The 17,921-nt window shown below is 45.0% G+C and overlaps 1 protein-coding gene across 1 annotated transcript; it reads right to left on the bottom strand.

Annotated features, from left to right (window-relative positions):
- Positions 1-993: 993 nt before the first annotated feature.
- LOC140419735 (uncharacterized) lies at positions 994-17,921 on the bottom strand. Its single transcript, XM_072503670.1, has 2 exons — positions 17,600-17,921; positions 994-8,068 (listed from the first exon to the last, which is right to left on the bottom strand). The coding sequence occupies exon 2, from the start codon at positions 7,729-7,731 to the stop codon at positions 6,613-6,615; it is 1,119 nt and encodes a 372-aa protein (XP_072359771.1). The 5' UTR covers positions 7,732-8,068; positions 17,600-17,921; the 3' UTR covers positions 994-6,612.

Genomic DNA, 17,921 nt, shown 5'->3' with positions numbered 1-17,921 from the left:
GATTGACCAGTCAGCTTTTGAACAAAGTCAAATATCGTTAAAAGAAAGAGAATTGAGAATTATGTGTTGCTTGTATTTGACCCCTCTATGTAAAACATTCTGCAGCCTAAATCCCGTTCATGTATAAGAAAGGAGGGGTGACAGCAAATCCGCACTGAGCCTGGATTTCCTCATCTCCCTGAGTGGCTTTTCCTGTTTCTCCATCACGAAGACCGAATTTTTCAAAAATGTGGTTCAGTTAAATCTCTGCTATTTCCTCGAATTCAGTTACAGTATCGTTTGTGTCTGTCTGTACAAGCACATTACCATTAGGCATGTTTCGGATGGTGATTAAAATGTTATTCTGCTTCTGTAAAGCCATTAAATTCTTTTGTGAACTGAGCAAACTGCCAAGATCCGCACTTTGTGTTTTCATGTATGGAACGATCTGTCTGGACTGTATGCAGAACAATACTTTTCACTGTACCTCGGTACACGTGACAATAAATCAAATCCAATCAAAGAGACAGTTTCTTACTCGTCTTCAGATTGAACAATGAGCCGCCTTAAAAATTATTAATTCATGGGAGGTGGGGGTCACTGGCTGGGCCAGCATTTACTGCTCATTCCAATTGCCCTTGAACTGCGTGTCTTGTGAGGCTATTTCAGAGGGCACTTACAAATCAACCACAACATTGCTGTGGATCTGGAGTCACCGGTAGGCCAGGTCATGTAAAGAGAGCAGATTTTCTAAAGGACATTAGTGAACCAGATGGGTTTTTACAACAATCAAGAGTGTTATCATTAGACTTTTAATTCAAGACTTTTATTCAATTTCAATATCTGTCATAGCCAGATTTGATCCCACATCCCCAGAGCATTAACCTGGGTCTCCGGATTACTAGCCCAGTAACAATACCATTATGCCACTGCCTAGCCCACATAGACTTGGCAGAATATGATGTCTAGTGTTGTGTTCTGTAATCTTGTCTCGCAATGATTCTACAGAACTACTTGTGACTTAGCCAGAGCAATATTTATTAATATACACGTGATAATGTATTATAGATCAAGTAATCACAGAGTTACATTAGACTCTCTTGGAATTACCCTGATGTGCAACTGTCCTCGTGTCCACTTTACAACCTTCTGCTGGTAGCCCAATTGATGTCTGACGCTACCTGCTGGGAGGTCACACTGCTGAGTACATGTAATATTATATACAGGTTTATCACCACGCTTAGTAACTTCTCAAAATTATAAAGTAATTTGTTTTTCAAACAAATTCTGATAGCTCTGCAGTTTCTGGAAACATTTTGGTTGGTGTTATTTTTTAAAATAAAGATCTAGTCTTTACAATATAATTATCAAATACACCAATTCACTAATCATAATCAATGTTCACTACTGAATAATCATGGATTTAATTATTGTTTTTTGCTATGAAATCAATACATAGTTAATATAGAAAAGGTACAGAAGGTGAAATGGCTGCAGGAAGCCACATGTTAGAGGTATAAAAGGGCTTCCTTGACCTTGTTACTAATGACAGTGAATACACTATGAAAATAGCAATTTTTAAACTAAATGTGATTACACATGCATACTTACAGCTTCCTACATTACAACAGTGAATATGTTTCAAAAGTACTCCATTGGCTTTATAACACTTTAGGAGGTTCAGTGGTCGGGAGAGGTTTTATAGAAATGTACATTTGTTCTAACTGTCCGCAAACGAGGATATGTTACATTTGGTGTCCTCACCAGAATCATAGATACAGGTTGAATCTTAATTTTGTGTAATAACCACGGCGTTGACACCATTTTGAATACTCAGTGAAACCCCAGACACACCGTATGCACAATTATTTGTTGTAAAACACAGCGAGTTGTTGTGATTTAGGATGCGCTGTCTATAAATGGTGCTGGAATCTCATTACACTGTAACTTCCAAAGGGAATTTGATGCATTCTGAAAAAGAAAAGAAAATAGTCGAACATTTCCTCCGTGCTGGCATGGGGAAAATGGGCCAAGTAGACTCCTCTGTGCTCTAGGAGCCTTGTGTACATGTAAAGCGAGTGGTAACGACATGGAACCTACTGCCGATGAGGGGAGGAGATGCAGAGATGATGGAAGGATTTCAATAGGAAATTGGACAGGCAGTGAGAGAAATAAACCCACAGGGATTTGGGGATAGAATGGGGCAATGGGCAGACTGGCTTCCTCCACAGGGAGCCAACACGGTCTCAAAGGGCTGAATGGCCCCATTCCCCACCCACCAGATGCTGTGATCTCAGGATAGAAGTTCAGCTGCTCCAGTCACTCCAACTAACTGGGGTCCCTCATCTCTGGTGCCATTCCCTCCTCAAGAGGGTCAATAAATACTGGCACAGCCTGCGACGCCCATCTCTGGTGCCATCTCATTCTCGTAAATGTTCTCGACACCAACTCTAAGAACTTCACATCTTTCCTAAAGTGTGGGGCCCACTTTCCTAAAGTGTGGGTTCCAGTCCAGAGGGATAGAATTGGAAAGCACGGAGGAAATGTTCAACTTGTTTAGACCCAGGGTTAGACTACACTGGGAGCTCTGTCAACATTGGTGATCTCCATTTCGAAAAAGGAAATAGAGGCACTGGATAAAGTGCAACAAAGATTCATAATATACAGAACTGAGAGCATTTAACACTCAGGAAAGGCTGGGGCTGCTTTTTTCTGGAAAAGAGAAAACTGATGGGTGACCTGATGAAAGTCTTTAAGATAATGAAGGGATTCAGTAATCCAACAGGAATTTCAATAGAAACCTCTTTACCCAGCGAGTGGTGAGAATGTGCAACCCGTTTCCACAGCGAGTGGTTGAGGTGAACAGCATGAATACACTGAACATAAAGCTAGATATATGAGAGTTTGGCTGATGATCGATAAATGAGAGCTTGGCTCAAGATGGATTGGAACTTTATGGGAAAAACAAAATGTTAGGTAAAGCTTTGTGTGAAGAAATGTCAAGACAGGCTGTCACAGGCTTCTGATAACAAGGTTGTTTTTGAACCAGACAAATTGCAGTAACGGCCTTGGGAATGGGTGCACTAGGCTTAAAGATAATTATAATTGAGGGGGCTGAATTATAATTGAGCTGAGAGCACAGATAGGAATGCGAGGGAGCTGCCCTCAGAAATTAGCCAAAAACTATATAAGAACTGCTGTTAGATGTATTGACTTTGGCTTGCTGGTGTACTTCTCAAGAGATACAGTGGTTTTAGCCCCGGCCGAGAAATAAACATGTTAAAGTAACAAGGTGTTCGAATGATCATTTCATCCGAACTGGCTGCAAAAGAATCCTCATATACATGAGGGAAAAAGGAATATGAAGAGCTGCTGATGGGGAGAGATGTAGAGGGGTAGGTGGAGGATAATGTGGAGCATATATACTGACAGACCATGGCTAACCTCAGCCGGTATGGGAATTTAACCTGTGCTGCTGGTATCACTCAGCACAAACCAGCCATCCAGCCAACTGAGCGAACCAATCCCGTGTAAATCTGTAATTAATAATTCCTTAAGTATTACTGATTGCCTGTTTCCCACCATACTATTTAATGTAGTTTCCTCAGACAACGTGCCCCTCAGACCCTGATAGTTTTCTTCTGTGAGAAACACCAAGATAAATTAAACAAAAGAACAATGTCACCACCATAGCCCATCTTCATGGCAATGTGGTATGATTTTTGGGATTTCCAAACAGAAATTGTCATGAAACATCTTCGAACCTCCAAACCCCCTTTCACTCTTTGATCCTTGTGAAATGTGAAACCAGATATTTGCAATAAGGCTCAGAGAGAATCAGCCCACTGGAAGTGAAGTCGTGAGATGGGCCAGTCCAGTAGAAAGAAACCTTCTGACCATCCCCATTGACCAACAGAATGAACAAAATGTCCTGGATGTAATTGAGAACAGAAACAATAACAGCAGAATCCAATCCCTGTAATCAGTTGTGAACTTGTTGGTGTCTCAGAAAGTGTGATGAATTACAAAATCCCTTCGCACATTGAGAGCAGGTGAACGGCCTCTCCCCAGTATGAACTCCCTGTTGTGACTGCAGACGGCATAACCGAGTGAATCGCGCAAATAGAGGTAAACGGGTGTGAGATCATCGGGATTATGGAGTCATGGCTGCAGGATGACCAGGGATGGGAATTGAATATATTCAGTATTTAGGAAGGACAGACAAAATGGAAAAGGCAGTGGAGTGGCAGTGCTGGTTAATAATAATAATTTTTATTCTTGTCACAAGTAGGCTTAAATTAATACTGCAGTGAAGTTACTGTGAAAATCCCCTGGTCGCCACACTCCGGAGCCTGTTCAGGTACACTGAGGGGAGAATTCGGAATGCCCAATTCACCTAATAGCATGTCTTTCAGGATTTGTGGGAGGAAACTGGAGCACCTGGAGGAAATCCACGCAGACACAGGGAGAACGTGCAGACTCCACACAGACAGTGACCAAACCGGGAATTGAACCTGGGACCCTGGCGCTGTGAAGCAACAGTGCTAACCACGGTGGTACCGTGCCGCCCATGATTAAAGAGAAAATTAATACAATAGTGAGGAAGGATATTAGCTCTGACAATGTGGAATCTGTATGGGTTGAGCTGAGAAACACCAAGGGGCAAAACAATTAGTGGGTATCGTATATAGACCCCAAACTGCAGTGGTGATGTTGGGAATGGCATAAAACAGGACATTAGGCTGATTGTAAAAGTTTCCATAGGTATTTGAAGAGAAAAAGATTGGTGAAGACAAATGTAGGTTCCTTCCAGTCAGAAACAGGGGAATGTATAATAGGGAACAAAGAAATGGCTGAGCAAATAAATACATACTTTGGTTCTGTCTTCACAAATGAGGGCACAAATCAGAAATGTTGGGGAACGCAGGATTTAGTGAGAGGGAGGAACTGAAGGAGATCAATATTAGTAGAGAAATGGTGTTGGGGAAATTGATGGGATGGAAGGCTGATAATCTGTATCCCAAAGTACTTAAGGAAGTGGCTCTGGAAATAGTGGATGGATTGGTGGTCATCTTCCAGGATTCTATAGACTCTGGAATAGTTCCTGCAGATTGGAGGGTGGTTTATGTAACTCAGTATTTAAAAAGGGAGATAGAGAGAAAATAGGAAATTAGAAACCAGTGGCAGGATCGGACAGAGTCAGCATGGATTTATGAAGGGGAAATCATGCTTGACAAATCTACTGGAATTTTTTGAGGGTGTAACTGGTAGAGTTGATGAGGGGGAGCCAGTGGATGTGGTATATTTGGATTTTCAGATGGCTTTTGACAAAGTCCCGCACAAGAGATTAGTGTGTAAAATTAAAGCACATGGGATTAGGGGTAGTGTATTGAGATAGATAGAAAACTGGTTGGCAGACAGAAAACTAAGAGTAGGAATTAATGGGTCTTTTTCAAAGTGGCAGGTAGTGACTCGTGGGGTACCGCAGGGATCGGTGCTAGGACCCCAGATATTCACAAGATATACTAATGATTTTATTTTTAAAATTTGAAGTACCCAATTCTTTTTTTCCAATTAAGCTTGGCCAATTCACCTACCCTGCGCATCTTTGGTTATGAGGGTGAGACCCAGGCAGACAAGGGGAGAACTTTTCTCCACACGGACAGTCACCCAAGGCCAGGATTGAACACTGGTCCTCAGCGCCATGATACAGCAGTGCTGACCACTGCGTCACCCAATATATTAATGATTTAGATGAAGGAACAAAATGCAACATCTCCAAATTTGCAGATGACACAAGTTGCGTGGGAGGGTGAGCTGTGAGGAGGTTGCAGAGATCCTACAGTGTGATTTGGACAAGTTGAGTGAGTGGGCAAATGAATGGCAGATGCAGCATAATTTGGAGAAATGCAAGATTATCCATTTTGGTAACAAAAACGAGAAGTCAGACTAGCTGAATGGCCATAAAATAGGAGAGGGGAATGTGCAACAAGACCTGGGTATCCTCGTACACCAGTCAGTGAAGGTCAGCATGCAGCTGCAGCAGGCAGTAAAGAAGGCAAACGGTATGCTAGCCTTGATTGTGAGCGGATTTGAGTACAGGATTTGTTCTTGCTCAAGAGGGAGTGCAGCAAAGGTTTACCAGACTGGTTCCATGGATGGCGGGACTGGCGTTTCAGAGATTGAATCAGTTAGGATTGTATTCGCTGGAGTTCAGAAGACTGAGGGGAGGGGGATCTCATAGAGACCCATAATATTCTAACAGGCCTTGACAGGGTAGATGCAGGAAAGATTTTCCCGAAGGTGGGAGTGTACAGAACCAGAGGCCGCAGTCTGAGGATACGGGGTAGACCATTTAGGACAGAGATAAGGAGAAATTTCTTCAACCAGAGAGTGGTGAGCCTGTGGAATTTGTTACCACAGGAAATAGTTGAGGCCAATACATTGTTTCAAGAAGCAGTTAGATACAGCGCTTAGGGCGAAGGGGATCAAAGGATATTGAGGGGAAAGCGGGATTAAGCTATTGAGTTGGATGATAAGCCATGATAATAATGAATGGCGGAGCAGGCGCAAAGGGCCAAATGGTCTCATCCTGCTCCTATTTTCGATGTTTTTATGTAATCCTTTCCCACACTAAGAGCAGGTGAATGGCCTCTCCCCAGTATGAACTCGCTGGTGTCTCTCCAGGATGGAAAAATCACTGAATCCCTTCCCACACTGAGAGCAGATGAATGACCTCTCCCCAGTGTGAACTCGTTGGTGTTTCCGCAGGGTGGATGAATCAATAAATCCCTTCCCACACAGAGAGCAGATGAATGGCCTCTCCCCACTGTGAACTCGTTGGTGTTTCCGCAGGGTGGATGAATCAATGAATCCTTTCCCACACTGAGAGCAGGTGAATGGCCTCTCCCCACTGTGAACTCGCTGGTGTGACTGCAGGGTGAATAAAGCACGGAATCTCTGCCCACACTGCGAGCAGGTGAACGGCTTCTCTCCAGTGTGAAGTCGTTGGTGTGACTGTAGGTGAGATAACTGTGTGAATCCCTTCCCACACTGAGAGCAGATGAACGGCCTCTCTCCAGTGTGAACTCGCTGGTGTGTCTGCAGAGTGGATGAATGACTGAACCCTTTCCCACACTGAGAGCACGTGAATGGCCTCTCCCCAGTGTGAACTCGTTGATGTCTCCGCAGGGTGAATAAAGCACGAAATTTCTGCCCACAATGAGAGCAGGTGAACGGCTTCTCGCCAGTGTGAACTCGCTGGTGTGACTGCAGGCTGGATAACTGTGTGAATCCATTCCCACAGAGGGAACAGATGAACGGCCTCTCCCCAGTGTGAACTCGCTGATGTGTTTGCAGAGTGGATGAATGACTGAACCCTTTCCCACATTGAGAGCAGGTGAAAGGCCTCTCCCCAGTGTGAACTCGTTGATGTCTCCGCAGGGTGAATAAATCACGGAATTTCTTCCCACACTGAGAGCAGGTGAATGGCTTCTCCCCAGTGTGAACTCGCTGGTGTGACTGCACGTGAGATAACTGAGCGAATCCCTTCCCACACTGCGAGCAAGTGAATGGCTTCTCCCCAGTGTGAACTCGCTGGTGTGACTGCAGGCTGGATGACTGAGTGAATCCCTTCTCACACTGAGAGCAGGTGAATGGCTTCTCCCCAGTGTGACCCCGTCGATGAACCTCCAGCTTCGATGGGACTCTGTATGTCTTCCCACAGTCCCCACATTTCCACGGTTTCTCCATGTTTTGGGTCTCCTCGTGTCTCTCCAGATTGGACAATCAGTGGAAGCCTTGTCTACACACAGAACATGAGCACTGTCTCTCCTCGCTGTGAATGGTGTGATGTTTTTTCAGGCTGTGTAACTGGTTGACGCTCTTTCCACAGTCAGTTCACTGGAACAGTCTCACTCGGGTGTGTCTTGTGTGGGTCTCGGTGCTTTTCCAGTCACACTCACATTGAAAATCGTTTGGAAGATATTCAGAGGCCGATGATATTCAGATCAGAAGGAATCGAGTGAGTTTGTCACATCGAGATGTGATGTTTGAGATTTCTGTCTGTAATTCCTCCTCTTCCAATATCCTTTAAAAACAATTTACAAAAGTCATCATTGTTGGTACAGGATAGAAATTCAGAACAGACAATTCTAGTTCCTGTGGAACATTATTTTCTCTCTCGTTCTCCAAAAGCTGCAAATCTCCATCCCACACACTCTCCCTCCATTCTCACTCTGCTGTATCTAATATTCACCCTCCCAATTCTCCTGAAGGTGCTGATTCATGTTGATTGACGGATCCAAGTTGAGCTCATTGCTTCCTGACCAGGACACAGAGATTATAACAGGAGCAAGAGTAGACCATTCGGCCCACCGAGTCTGCTCAACCATTCAATGAGATCCTTGGCCGATCTACCTCAGCACCATTTTCCCCACACAATCCCCATATCCCTCAATATCTAGAAACCTATCAACATTTCTCTTGAACATATCTGATGACTGAGGCTGTATATTCCTCTGGGGTAGAGAATTCCAAAGCTTCACCACATCCTCGAGTGAAGAAATCCCTCCTCATCTCAGCTTTCTCTCTATTTTTCTATCTGTTCCCCATAACCTTTAACTCCATTGTCAATAAAATATCTGTCAAACTTGTGCTTCAATATATTCAATGACCCCCAGATACAACTGGTCCCTGTGGAAGAGAAATCCAAAGACTAACAACCCTCTGAGGGAAGAGATGTCTGGAAATCTATATCGGAGCTACAGTGTTATATGACAAGTTGAGAAATAATAATAAATTTACTTTATTACAGAACGGTAAAGAATATATCTAATCTGTACCATGTAACAACACTGGACATATCTCTGTCCATTATTAATTTAATTGCCCTGAAATGTCAGCCATCTCCTGGGGAACCCACCCCTTTAATTGTGAACATTAGAACATAGAACGATACAGCGCAGTACAGGCCCTTCGGCCCACGATGTTGCACCAAAACAAAAGCCATCTAACCTACACTATGCCCTTATCATCCATATGCTTATCCAATAAACCTTTAAATGCCCTCAATGTTGGTGAGTTCACTACTGTTGCAGGTAGGGCATTCCACGGCCTCACCACTCTTTGCGTAAAGAACCTACCTCTGACCTCTGTCCTATATCTATTACCCCTCAGTTTAAAGCTATGTCCCCTCGTGCCAGCCATTTCCATCCGCGGGAGAAGGCTCTCACTGTCCACCCTATCTAACCCCCTGATCATTTTGTATGCCTCGATGAAGTCTCCTCTTAACCTTCTTCTCTCCAACGAAAACAACCTCAAGTCCATCAGCCTTTCCTCATAAGATTTTCCCTCCATACCAGGCAACATCCTGGTAAATCTCCTCTGCACCCGCTCCAAAGCCTCCACGTCCTTCCTATAATGCGGTGACCAGAACTGTACGCAATACTCCAAATGCGGCCGTACCAGAGTTTTGTACAGCTGCAACATGACCTCATGACTCCGGAACTCAATCCCTCTACCAATAAAGGCCAACACTCCATAGGCCTTCTTCACAACCCTATCAACTTGGGTGGCAACTTTCAGGGATCTATGTACATGGACACCTAGATCCCTCTGCTCATCCACACTTTCAAGAACTTTTCCATTAGCCAAATATTCCACATTCCTGTTATTCCTTCCAAAGTGAATCACCTCACACTTCTCTACATTAAACTCCATTTGCCACCTCTCAGCCCAGCTCTGCAGCTTATCTATGTCCCTCTGTAACCTGCTACATCCTTCCACACTGTCGACAACACCACCGACTTTAGTGCCGTCTGCAAATTTACTCACCCACCCTTCTGCGCCCTCCTCTAGGTCATTGATAAAAATGACAAACAGCAACGGCCCCAGAACAGATCCTTGTGGTACGCCACTTGTAACTGAACTCCATTCTGAACATTTCCCATCCACCACCCTCTGTCTTCTTTCAGCTAGCCAATTTCTGATCCACATCTCTAAATCACACTCAATCCCCAGCCTCCGTATTTGCTGCAATAACCTACCGTGGGGAACCTTATCAAATGCTTTACTGAAATCCATATACACATCATCAACTGCTCTACCCTCGTCTACCTGTTCAGTCACCTTCTCAAAGAACTCGATAAGGTTTGTGAGGCATGACCTACCCTTCACAAAGCCATGCTGACTATCCCTGATCATATTATTCCTATCTAGATGATTATAAATCTTGTCTCTTATAATCCCCTCCAAGACTTTACCCACTACAGACGTGAGGCTCACCGGTCTATAGTTGCCGGGGTTGTCTCTACTCCCCTTTTTGAACAAAGGGACCACATTTGCTATTAGGAAAGAGACAATCCTTTTTTGAAATAAATTTAGAGCAAGCAATTATGTTTTTCCAATTAAGATGCAATTTACCCTGCACATCTTTGGGTTGTGGAGGTGAGATCCACGCAGACATGGGAGAATGTGCTAACTCCACACAGACAGTGACCCGGGATCAAACCCGGGTCCTCAAGTATTGTGAGGCACAGTGCTAACCACGGTGCCACCAGAGACCATTCCTTTAGTCAGACAAATAAATGCATCAACCTGTTGAGATGGGTGGGAGGAGCTGGAAACACTTTGTGGAGCCGCGAACCGTAATGATTTTATTTTCCCAATTATGGGGCAATTTAGCGTGGTTCTAGATTGGGCTCAAATCATCAATGTTTACTCTCAGGGTGTGTGCATGTGGCGGCCACCTTGGGTGGACCCTTGGCCTGTACGTTTTGAAGATTTACTCTATCGTCCCTCACGGTGAAAATGGCTGATTCCATGATGGGGAAGGGGGTGGTGGGAGACACCGGATTCGGCTGGTCACCTGGAATGTTGAGGATTGGGTGGACCAGTGAATACGTTGATAGTTTTTGCTCACCGAAAGAATCTAAATGCTGGTGTGATGTTCTTGCAGGAGACTCACTTGAGGATTAGAGATCAGACCAGGGTGGCATGTTGGCGCAGTGGTTAGCACTGCTACCTCATGGCGCCGAGGTCCCAGGTTCGATCCCGGCCCCGCATCACTGTCCGTGTGGATACTGCACATTCCCCCAGTGTCTGCGTGGGCTTTGCTCCCACAACCCAAAGATGTGCAGATTAGGTGGATTGGCCACGTGAAATTGCCCCTAAATTGGAAAAAATATATAATTGGGTACCCTAAATTTATAGAGAAAAAAAATAGAGATCAGACCAGACTGCGGAGGGTGGACCCAAGTGTTTCACTCGGGCTTTGACGAAGGGCTCGAGCTGCTGCAATTCAAATCAATAAACAGATTCCTCTTTCGGTCACTGGGATCACTGCGGACACTAATGGGAGACAAATGGTGGTCAGTGGGTGATTGGCAGGTACACTGGTGGTGCTGGTGAATGTCTATGCCTCTAATTGGGACGATGGGCGTCTTTGGTTCTTGACAACTTTGTTGTTGAGGTTTTCTTTGCACTTCAGCCCCACATTCCTGATCTACGGACATCCAGTGCGGAGGGAGGCAGGGAAGGCAGAGGACCTCCTCGTGAACCTGCTCTTGGGCCTGGCCAAACTTGCCATTAATAGGTCCAGGCAGCGGGCGACCAAGGGGGTCATCCAAACTGACTGTCTGCCACTCTTCCGCAGCCTTGTTCGCGGCCGGGTGTCCCTGGAGCATGCGGTGTCCACGGGCACGCTCGAGGCCTTCCGTGCTCGGTGGGCACCCCAGGGGTTGGGCTGCCTTATCGACCCTGATTTTCGCACTTTGATTTGAAGGGTTTTGTTAAGTTTCCATTTCCTTTCTGATTCCTTTTGGGCTGTGCTCCGGTTGCTTTCTTTTTGTCCCTCAGTTAATTTTTGTCCTTTTAAGAACGTAAGAATATAAGAGCTAGGAGCAGGAGTAGACCATCTGGCCCCTCGAGCCTGCTCCGCCATTCAATGAGATCATGGCTGATCTTTTGTGGACTCAGCTCCACTTTCCGGCCCGAACACCATAACCCTTAATCCCTTTATTCCTCAAAAAACTATCTATCTTTATCTTAAAAACATTGAATGAAGGAGCCTCAACTGCTTCACTGGGCAAGGAATTCCATAGATTCACAACCCTTTGGGTGAAGAAGTTCCTCCTAAGCTCAGTCCTAAATCTACTTCCCCTTATTTCGAGGCTATGCCCCCTAGTTCTGCTTTCACCCGCCAGTGGAAACAACCTGCCCGCATCTATTCTATCTATTCTCTTCATAATTTTATATGTTTCTATAAGATCCCCCCGCATCCTTCTAAGTTCCAACGAGTACAGTCTCAGTCTACTCAACCTCTCCTCGTAATCCAACCCCTTCAGCTCTGGGATTAACCTAGTGAATCTCCTCTGCACACCCTCCAGTGCCAGTATGTCCTTTCTCAGGTAAGGAGACCAAAACTGAACACAATACTCCAGTTGTGGCCTCACTATCACCTTATACAATTGCAGCATAACCTCCAGAGTCTTAAACTCCATCCCTCTCGCAATGAAGGACAAAACTCCATTCGCCTTCTTAATCACTTGTTGCACCTATAAACCAACTTTCTGTGACTTATGCACTAGCACACCCAGGTCTCTCTGCACAGCAGCATGTTTTAATATTTTATCATTTAAATAAAGATCCCTTTTGCTATTATTCCGACCAAAGTGGATAACCTCACATTTGTCAACATTGTATTCCATCTGCCAGACCCTAGTCCATTCACATAACCTATCCAAATCCCTCTGAAGATTTCCGGTATCCTCTGCACATTTTGCTTTACCACTCATCTTAGTGTCGTCTGCAAACTTGGACACATTGCACTTGGTCCCCAACTCCAAATCATGCATGTAAATTGTGAACAATTGTGGGCCCAACACTGATCCCTGAGGGACACCACTAGCTACTGATTGCCAACCAGAGAAACACCCATTAATCCCCACTCTTTGCTTTCTATTAATTAACCAATCCTCTATCCATGCTACTACTTTACCCTTAATGCCATGCATCTTTATCTTATGCAGCAACCTTTTGTGTGGCACCTTGTCAAAAGCTTTCTGGAAATCCAGATATACCACATCCATTGACTCCCCGTTATCTACCGCACTGATAATGTCCTCAAAAAATTCCACTAAATTAGTTAGGCACGACCTGCCCTTTATGAACCCATGCTGCGTCTGCCCAATGGGACAATTTCCATCCAGATGCCTCGCTATTTCTTCCTTGATGACAGATTCCAGCATCTTCCCTACTACCGAAGTTAAGCTAACTGGCCTATAATTACCCCCTTTCTGCCTACCTCCTTTTTAAAACAGTGGCATCACGTTTGCTAATTTCCAATCCGCTGGGACCACCCCAGAGTCTAGTGAATTTTGGTAAATTATCACTAGTGCATTTGCAATTTCCCTAGCCATCTCTTTTAGCACTCTGGGATGCATTTCATCAGGGCCAGGAGACTTGTCTACCTTTAGCCCCATTAGCTTGCCCATCACTACCTCCTTAGTGATCATCTTAAGGTCCTCAACTGTCATAGCCTCATTTCCATCAGTCACTGGCATGTTATTTGTGTCTTCCACTGTGAAGACCGACCCAAAAAACCTGTTCAGTTCCTCAGCCATTTCCTCATCTCCCATTATTAAATCTCCCTTCTCATCCTCTAAAGGACCAATATTTACCTTAGCCACTCTTTTTTGTTTTATATATTTGTGGAAACTTTTACTATCTGTTTTTATATTCTGAGCAAGTTTACTCTCATAATCTATCTTACTCTTCTTTATAGCTTTTTAGTAGCTTTCTGTTGCCCCCTAAAGATATCCCAGTCCTCTAGTCTCCCACTAATCTCTGCCACTTTGTATGCTTTTCCCTTCAATTTGATACTCTCCCTTATTTCCTTAGATTTCCACGGTCGAGTTTCCCTCTTTCTGCCATCCTTCGTTTTTGTTGGTTGTCACGCCGTGCATCACGCCAGAATAAATGGCAGGTGCAGGATCTAATCCTGCTGCATGTAGATAAACGCAGCAGGTCATCACTTGCGAAATTTAAAGAAAAAATTATAATTATCTGTCCTTATCATATTACAGTTGTTAAACCCTATAAAACCACAGGGTTTCAGACAATAATAGTGGAGATGGGACCCAGAGGATAAGCAGTAAAGGATTCACTCACTTTGAGAGTGACAAACACAGTGTCCGTTCCTATAATCAAAGTCAGGCTGCAGTGTGTGAGTGAACACATCATTGAATCCAATCATAGAATCCCAAGTGCAGAAGGAGGCTATTCGGCCCATCAAGTCTGCACCGATCCTCTGAAAGATCACCCTACCTAGACCAATCCCCATCTCTATCCCCATAACACTCTTACTTCACAGCGCCAGGGTCCCAGGTTCGATTCCCGCTGGGATCACTGTCTGTGCATAGTCTGTACGTTCTCCCTGTGTCTGCGCGGGTTTCCTCCGGGTGCTCCGGTTTCCTCCCAAAGCTGCTGAAAGACGTGCCTGAATTGGACATTCTGAATTCTCCCTCTGTGACCCGAACAGGGGCTGGAATGTGGCGGCGAGGGGATTTTCACAGTAACTTCATTGCAGTGTTAATGTAAGCCGACTTGTGACAATAATAAAGAATATTATTATAACCCCTCCCAGGATAATTTAGCATAGCCAATCCACCTAACCTGCACATCTTTGGACTGTGGGAAGAAACCAGAGCACCCAGAGGAAATCTATGCAGACACGGGAAGAATGTGCCCAAGGTCGAAATTAAACCCAGGGTCCTGGTGCTGTGAGGCAACAGTGCTAACCACTGTGCCACCACTGTATTACTCTGTCACTGTTATTATTAGACAATAACCTGTCCGTTATTCCAATTCTGGTGTGTGTTACTCTGTCACTGTTATCATTATAGACAATAATAGGAGGGCAAGATGCAAGGTAGCAATAATATTTTGATGTTTCTATGTTATGGTGAGAGTCACAGTGAGGTGAGAGATAAAATAGGAATGGAAACATGACAGAGACACGTGTGACTGACCCCACCTGACTGAGAGCTGTTATATCCAAGGGGAAAGCAATGAGGACATGGGGAACACCAGAGATTTCTGGTATCGAAGGTACATCTGTAGATGAACTGAAAATATTCAGCTCCTTCTCGTGGTTCTCAAGTTACATAGTCACACAGGAAATATATATGACAGCTCATCAAAACCAAAGTTTTGATCTTCTCTTCGAGACACATTTTGATTGAAAAGGTCAAATGTTAAAAACTCAGGAGGGGAAAATTAAGAATGTCACAAAGGGCTTCATTGCTGCCTCACAGCACCTGGGACCCGGGTTCGATTCCGGCCTTAGCGGAGTTTGCATATTATTATTATTAATATTATTGTCACAAGTAGGCTTCAATGAAGTTACTGTGAAAAGCCTCTTGTAGCCACATTCCGGCGCCTGTTCAGGGAGGCCGGAACGGGAATTGAACCCGCTTCTCCCCTTGTCTGTGTAGGTTTCCTTCGGGTGCTCCGGTTTCCTCCCAAGATGTGTAGGTTAGGTGGATTTGCCATGATCAATTTCCCCTTGGTGTCCTAAAATGTTTGGTTAGATGGGGTTACAGGTATTGGGAGTTACAGGGAGATCGGGCCTAGGTAGAGTGCAACTCAAAGGGCCGAATGTCCTCCTTCTGCACAATCACCATAACTCTGCCAATTTACTCTCTACAAGTGTTTATCCAATTCCCTTTGAAAGTTACTTTAAAATCTGCTTCCAGCAGCCTGTCAATGTGAATTCCAGATCACATCACATCACTGTATAAAAACAATTCTCCTCATCACCCCCTTGGGTTCTGTTGTCAAATATCTTAAATCTCTGTCTCCAGTTAAAGGAGCAGACACAACTTCACCCTTTACTCTGTTATGTTTATGATGGTTAAAGGCATGGCGGCACGGTAGCACAGTGGTTAGCACTGTTTCTTCACAGTGCCAGGGACCTGGATTCGATTTCCAGCTTGGATGTCTGTGCAGAGTCTGCACGTTCACCCGTGTCTGCGTGGATTTCCTCTGGGTGCTCCAGTTGCCTCCCACAAAAGTCCCGAAAAGACATACTTGTTAGCTAAATTAGACATTCTGAATCCCCCCTCCGCCGGAGGTTTTTCCACAGTAACTTCATTGCAGTGTTGATGTACGCCTACTTGTGACAATAAAGAGATAATTTTAAAAATGGTGGTTAAAGGCTGGGAGGGTTGAGATTTATTTCAAATAACAGAATGTGTGAAGTACATATAAACAAAACTAAGAATTCTTGGACACACGCTGCAGCTCTTTATTTATCTGGGAATCAAACTATTGAATAATTGACAAAGGGTCATCTTGACTTGAAACGTTAGCTCTTTTCTCTCCCTGCATATGCTGCCAGACCTGCTGAGATTTTCCAGCATTTTCTCTTTGGTTATTGAATAATTGTCCCGGCAGTTAACAGGCTCCTGTGAACTCCTGCAGCTATTAATAATAATCTTTATTGTCACAAGTAGGCTTACATTAACACTGCAATGAAGTTACTGTGAAAATAGTGTGATGCAGATATGAACCAATTTATTTTAAGTAGGTTTGTATTCAATGAATTAATTTTGACTGACACACAATTACGTCACAAAGGGGCAGCACGGTAGCACAAGTGGATGGCACTGTAGCTTCACAGCACCTGGGTCCCAGGTTTGATTCCCCGCTGGGTCACTGTCAGTGCGGAGTCTGCACGTTCTCCCCACGTCTGCGTGGGTTTCCTCCCACAGTCCAAAGATGTGCAGGTCAGGTGGATTGGCCATGATAAATTGCCCTTAGTGACCAAAAAAGGTTAGAAGGGGTTATTGGGTTACGGGGTTAGGGTGGAAGTGAGGGCTTAAGTGGGTCGGTGCAGACTCGATGGGCTGAATGGCCTTCTGCACTGTATGTTCTATGTACGTTAAAAATGTTAGACTGATTCCGATGCATTTTGAGCCTGGAAATTTAAACCAGCTGCTTTACATTCAATCAGGAACATCCCAGTTTTACACCAATCTCTGATCTGACAGCACATTTCCAATATTCACCATTGTTCTTCCTGACTCTGAACAGTAATAAAGGAAACTTCTGTGTCTAGGAGCTCTGAACTATGGAAGAGAGCAGCTGGGGTCCATTTCTCTCACACCTGAGGATTAACCCACACGGGGACATTGCTGTCAGTGAAGAGAGATGTTTGTCCCTCTCAGTGTGACCCTGAAGACTGGGCCCAGGCTCAGCATGGGCAGCACGGTAGCATAGTGGTTAGCACAATTGCTTCACAGCTCCAGGGTCCCAGGTTCGATTCCCGGCTTGGGTCGCTGTCTGTGCGGAGTCTGCACGTTCTCCCCGTGTGTGCGTGGGTTTCCTCCGGGTGCTCCGGTTTCCTCCCACAGTCCAAAGATGTGCAGGTTAGGTGGATTGGCCATGCTAAATTGCCCTTAGTGTCCAAAATTGCCCTTAGTGTTGGGTATGGTTACTGGGTTATGGGGATAGGGTGGGGGTATGGGCTTGGGTAGGGTGCTCTTTCCAAGAGCCGGTGCAGACTCGATGGGCCAAATGGCCTCCTTCTGCACTGTAAATTCTATGATTCTGTTCCTACCTCACGATCCTCCATTCTGGGTTGCACAATCCGCCATAATTCCGGGATATTCCTCAGGTTATTCAGTCTTTTCCGGGACTTTTGATGCAGTTCGGCCTTTATACCGATCGGGGCGGCGTTTCTCTCTCTGGTCGGCGACAGTTAACGGCTGCCTTCTGTGCAGGGGCGATTTGCAACAGGGCGCCTGCGCGACCGCCATTTTGGGGGCGCTGAGTGGCCGCCATCTTACTCGCAGGGCATGTGCGGCAAGGCGCCTGCGCGGCCGCCATCTTGGGGGCGCCGCCTGACCGCCATCTTGCTCGGCGACCATTGCAGAGGGGGG

Source organism: Scyliorhinus torazame, chromosome 5, assembly GCF_047496885.1.
Source record: "Scyliorhinus torazame isolate Kashiwa2021f chromosome 5, sScyTor2.1, whole genome shotgun sequence".
Classification (NCBI taxonomy): domain Eukaryota; kingdom Metazoa; phylum Chordata; class Chondrichthyes; order Carcharhiniformes; family Scyliorhinidae; genus Scyliorhinus; species Scyliorhinus torazame.
This window is presented reverse-complemented; position numbering and strand designations above follow the sequence as displayed.

Coding starts and splice junctions, on each gene's coding strand:
- LOC140419735 (XM_072503670.1), bottom strand. CDS start 7,731: ATGGAGAAACCGTGGAAATGTGGGGACTGTGGGAAGACATACAGAGTC.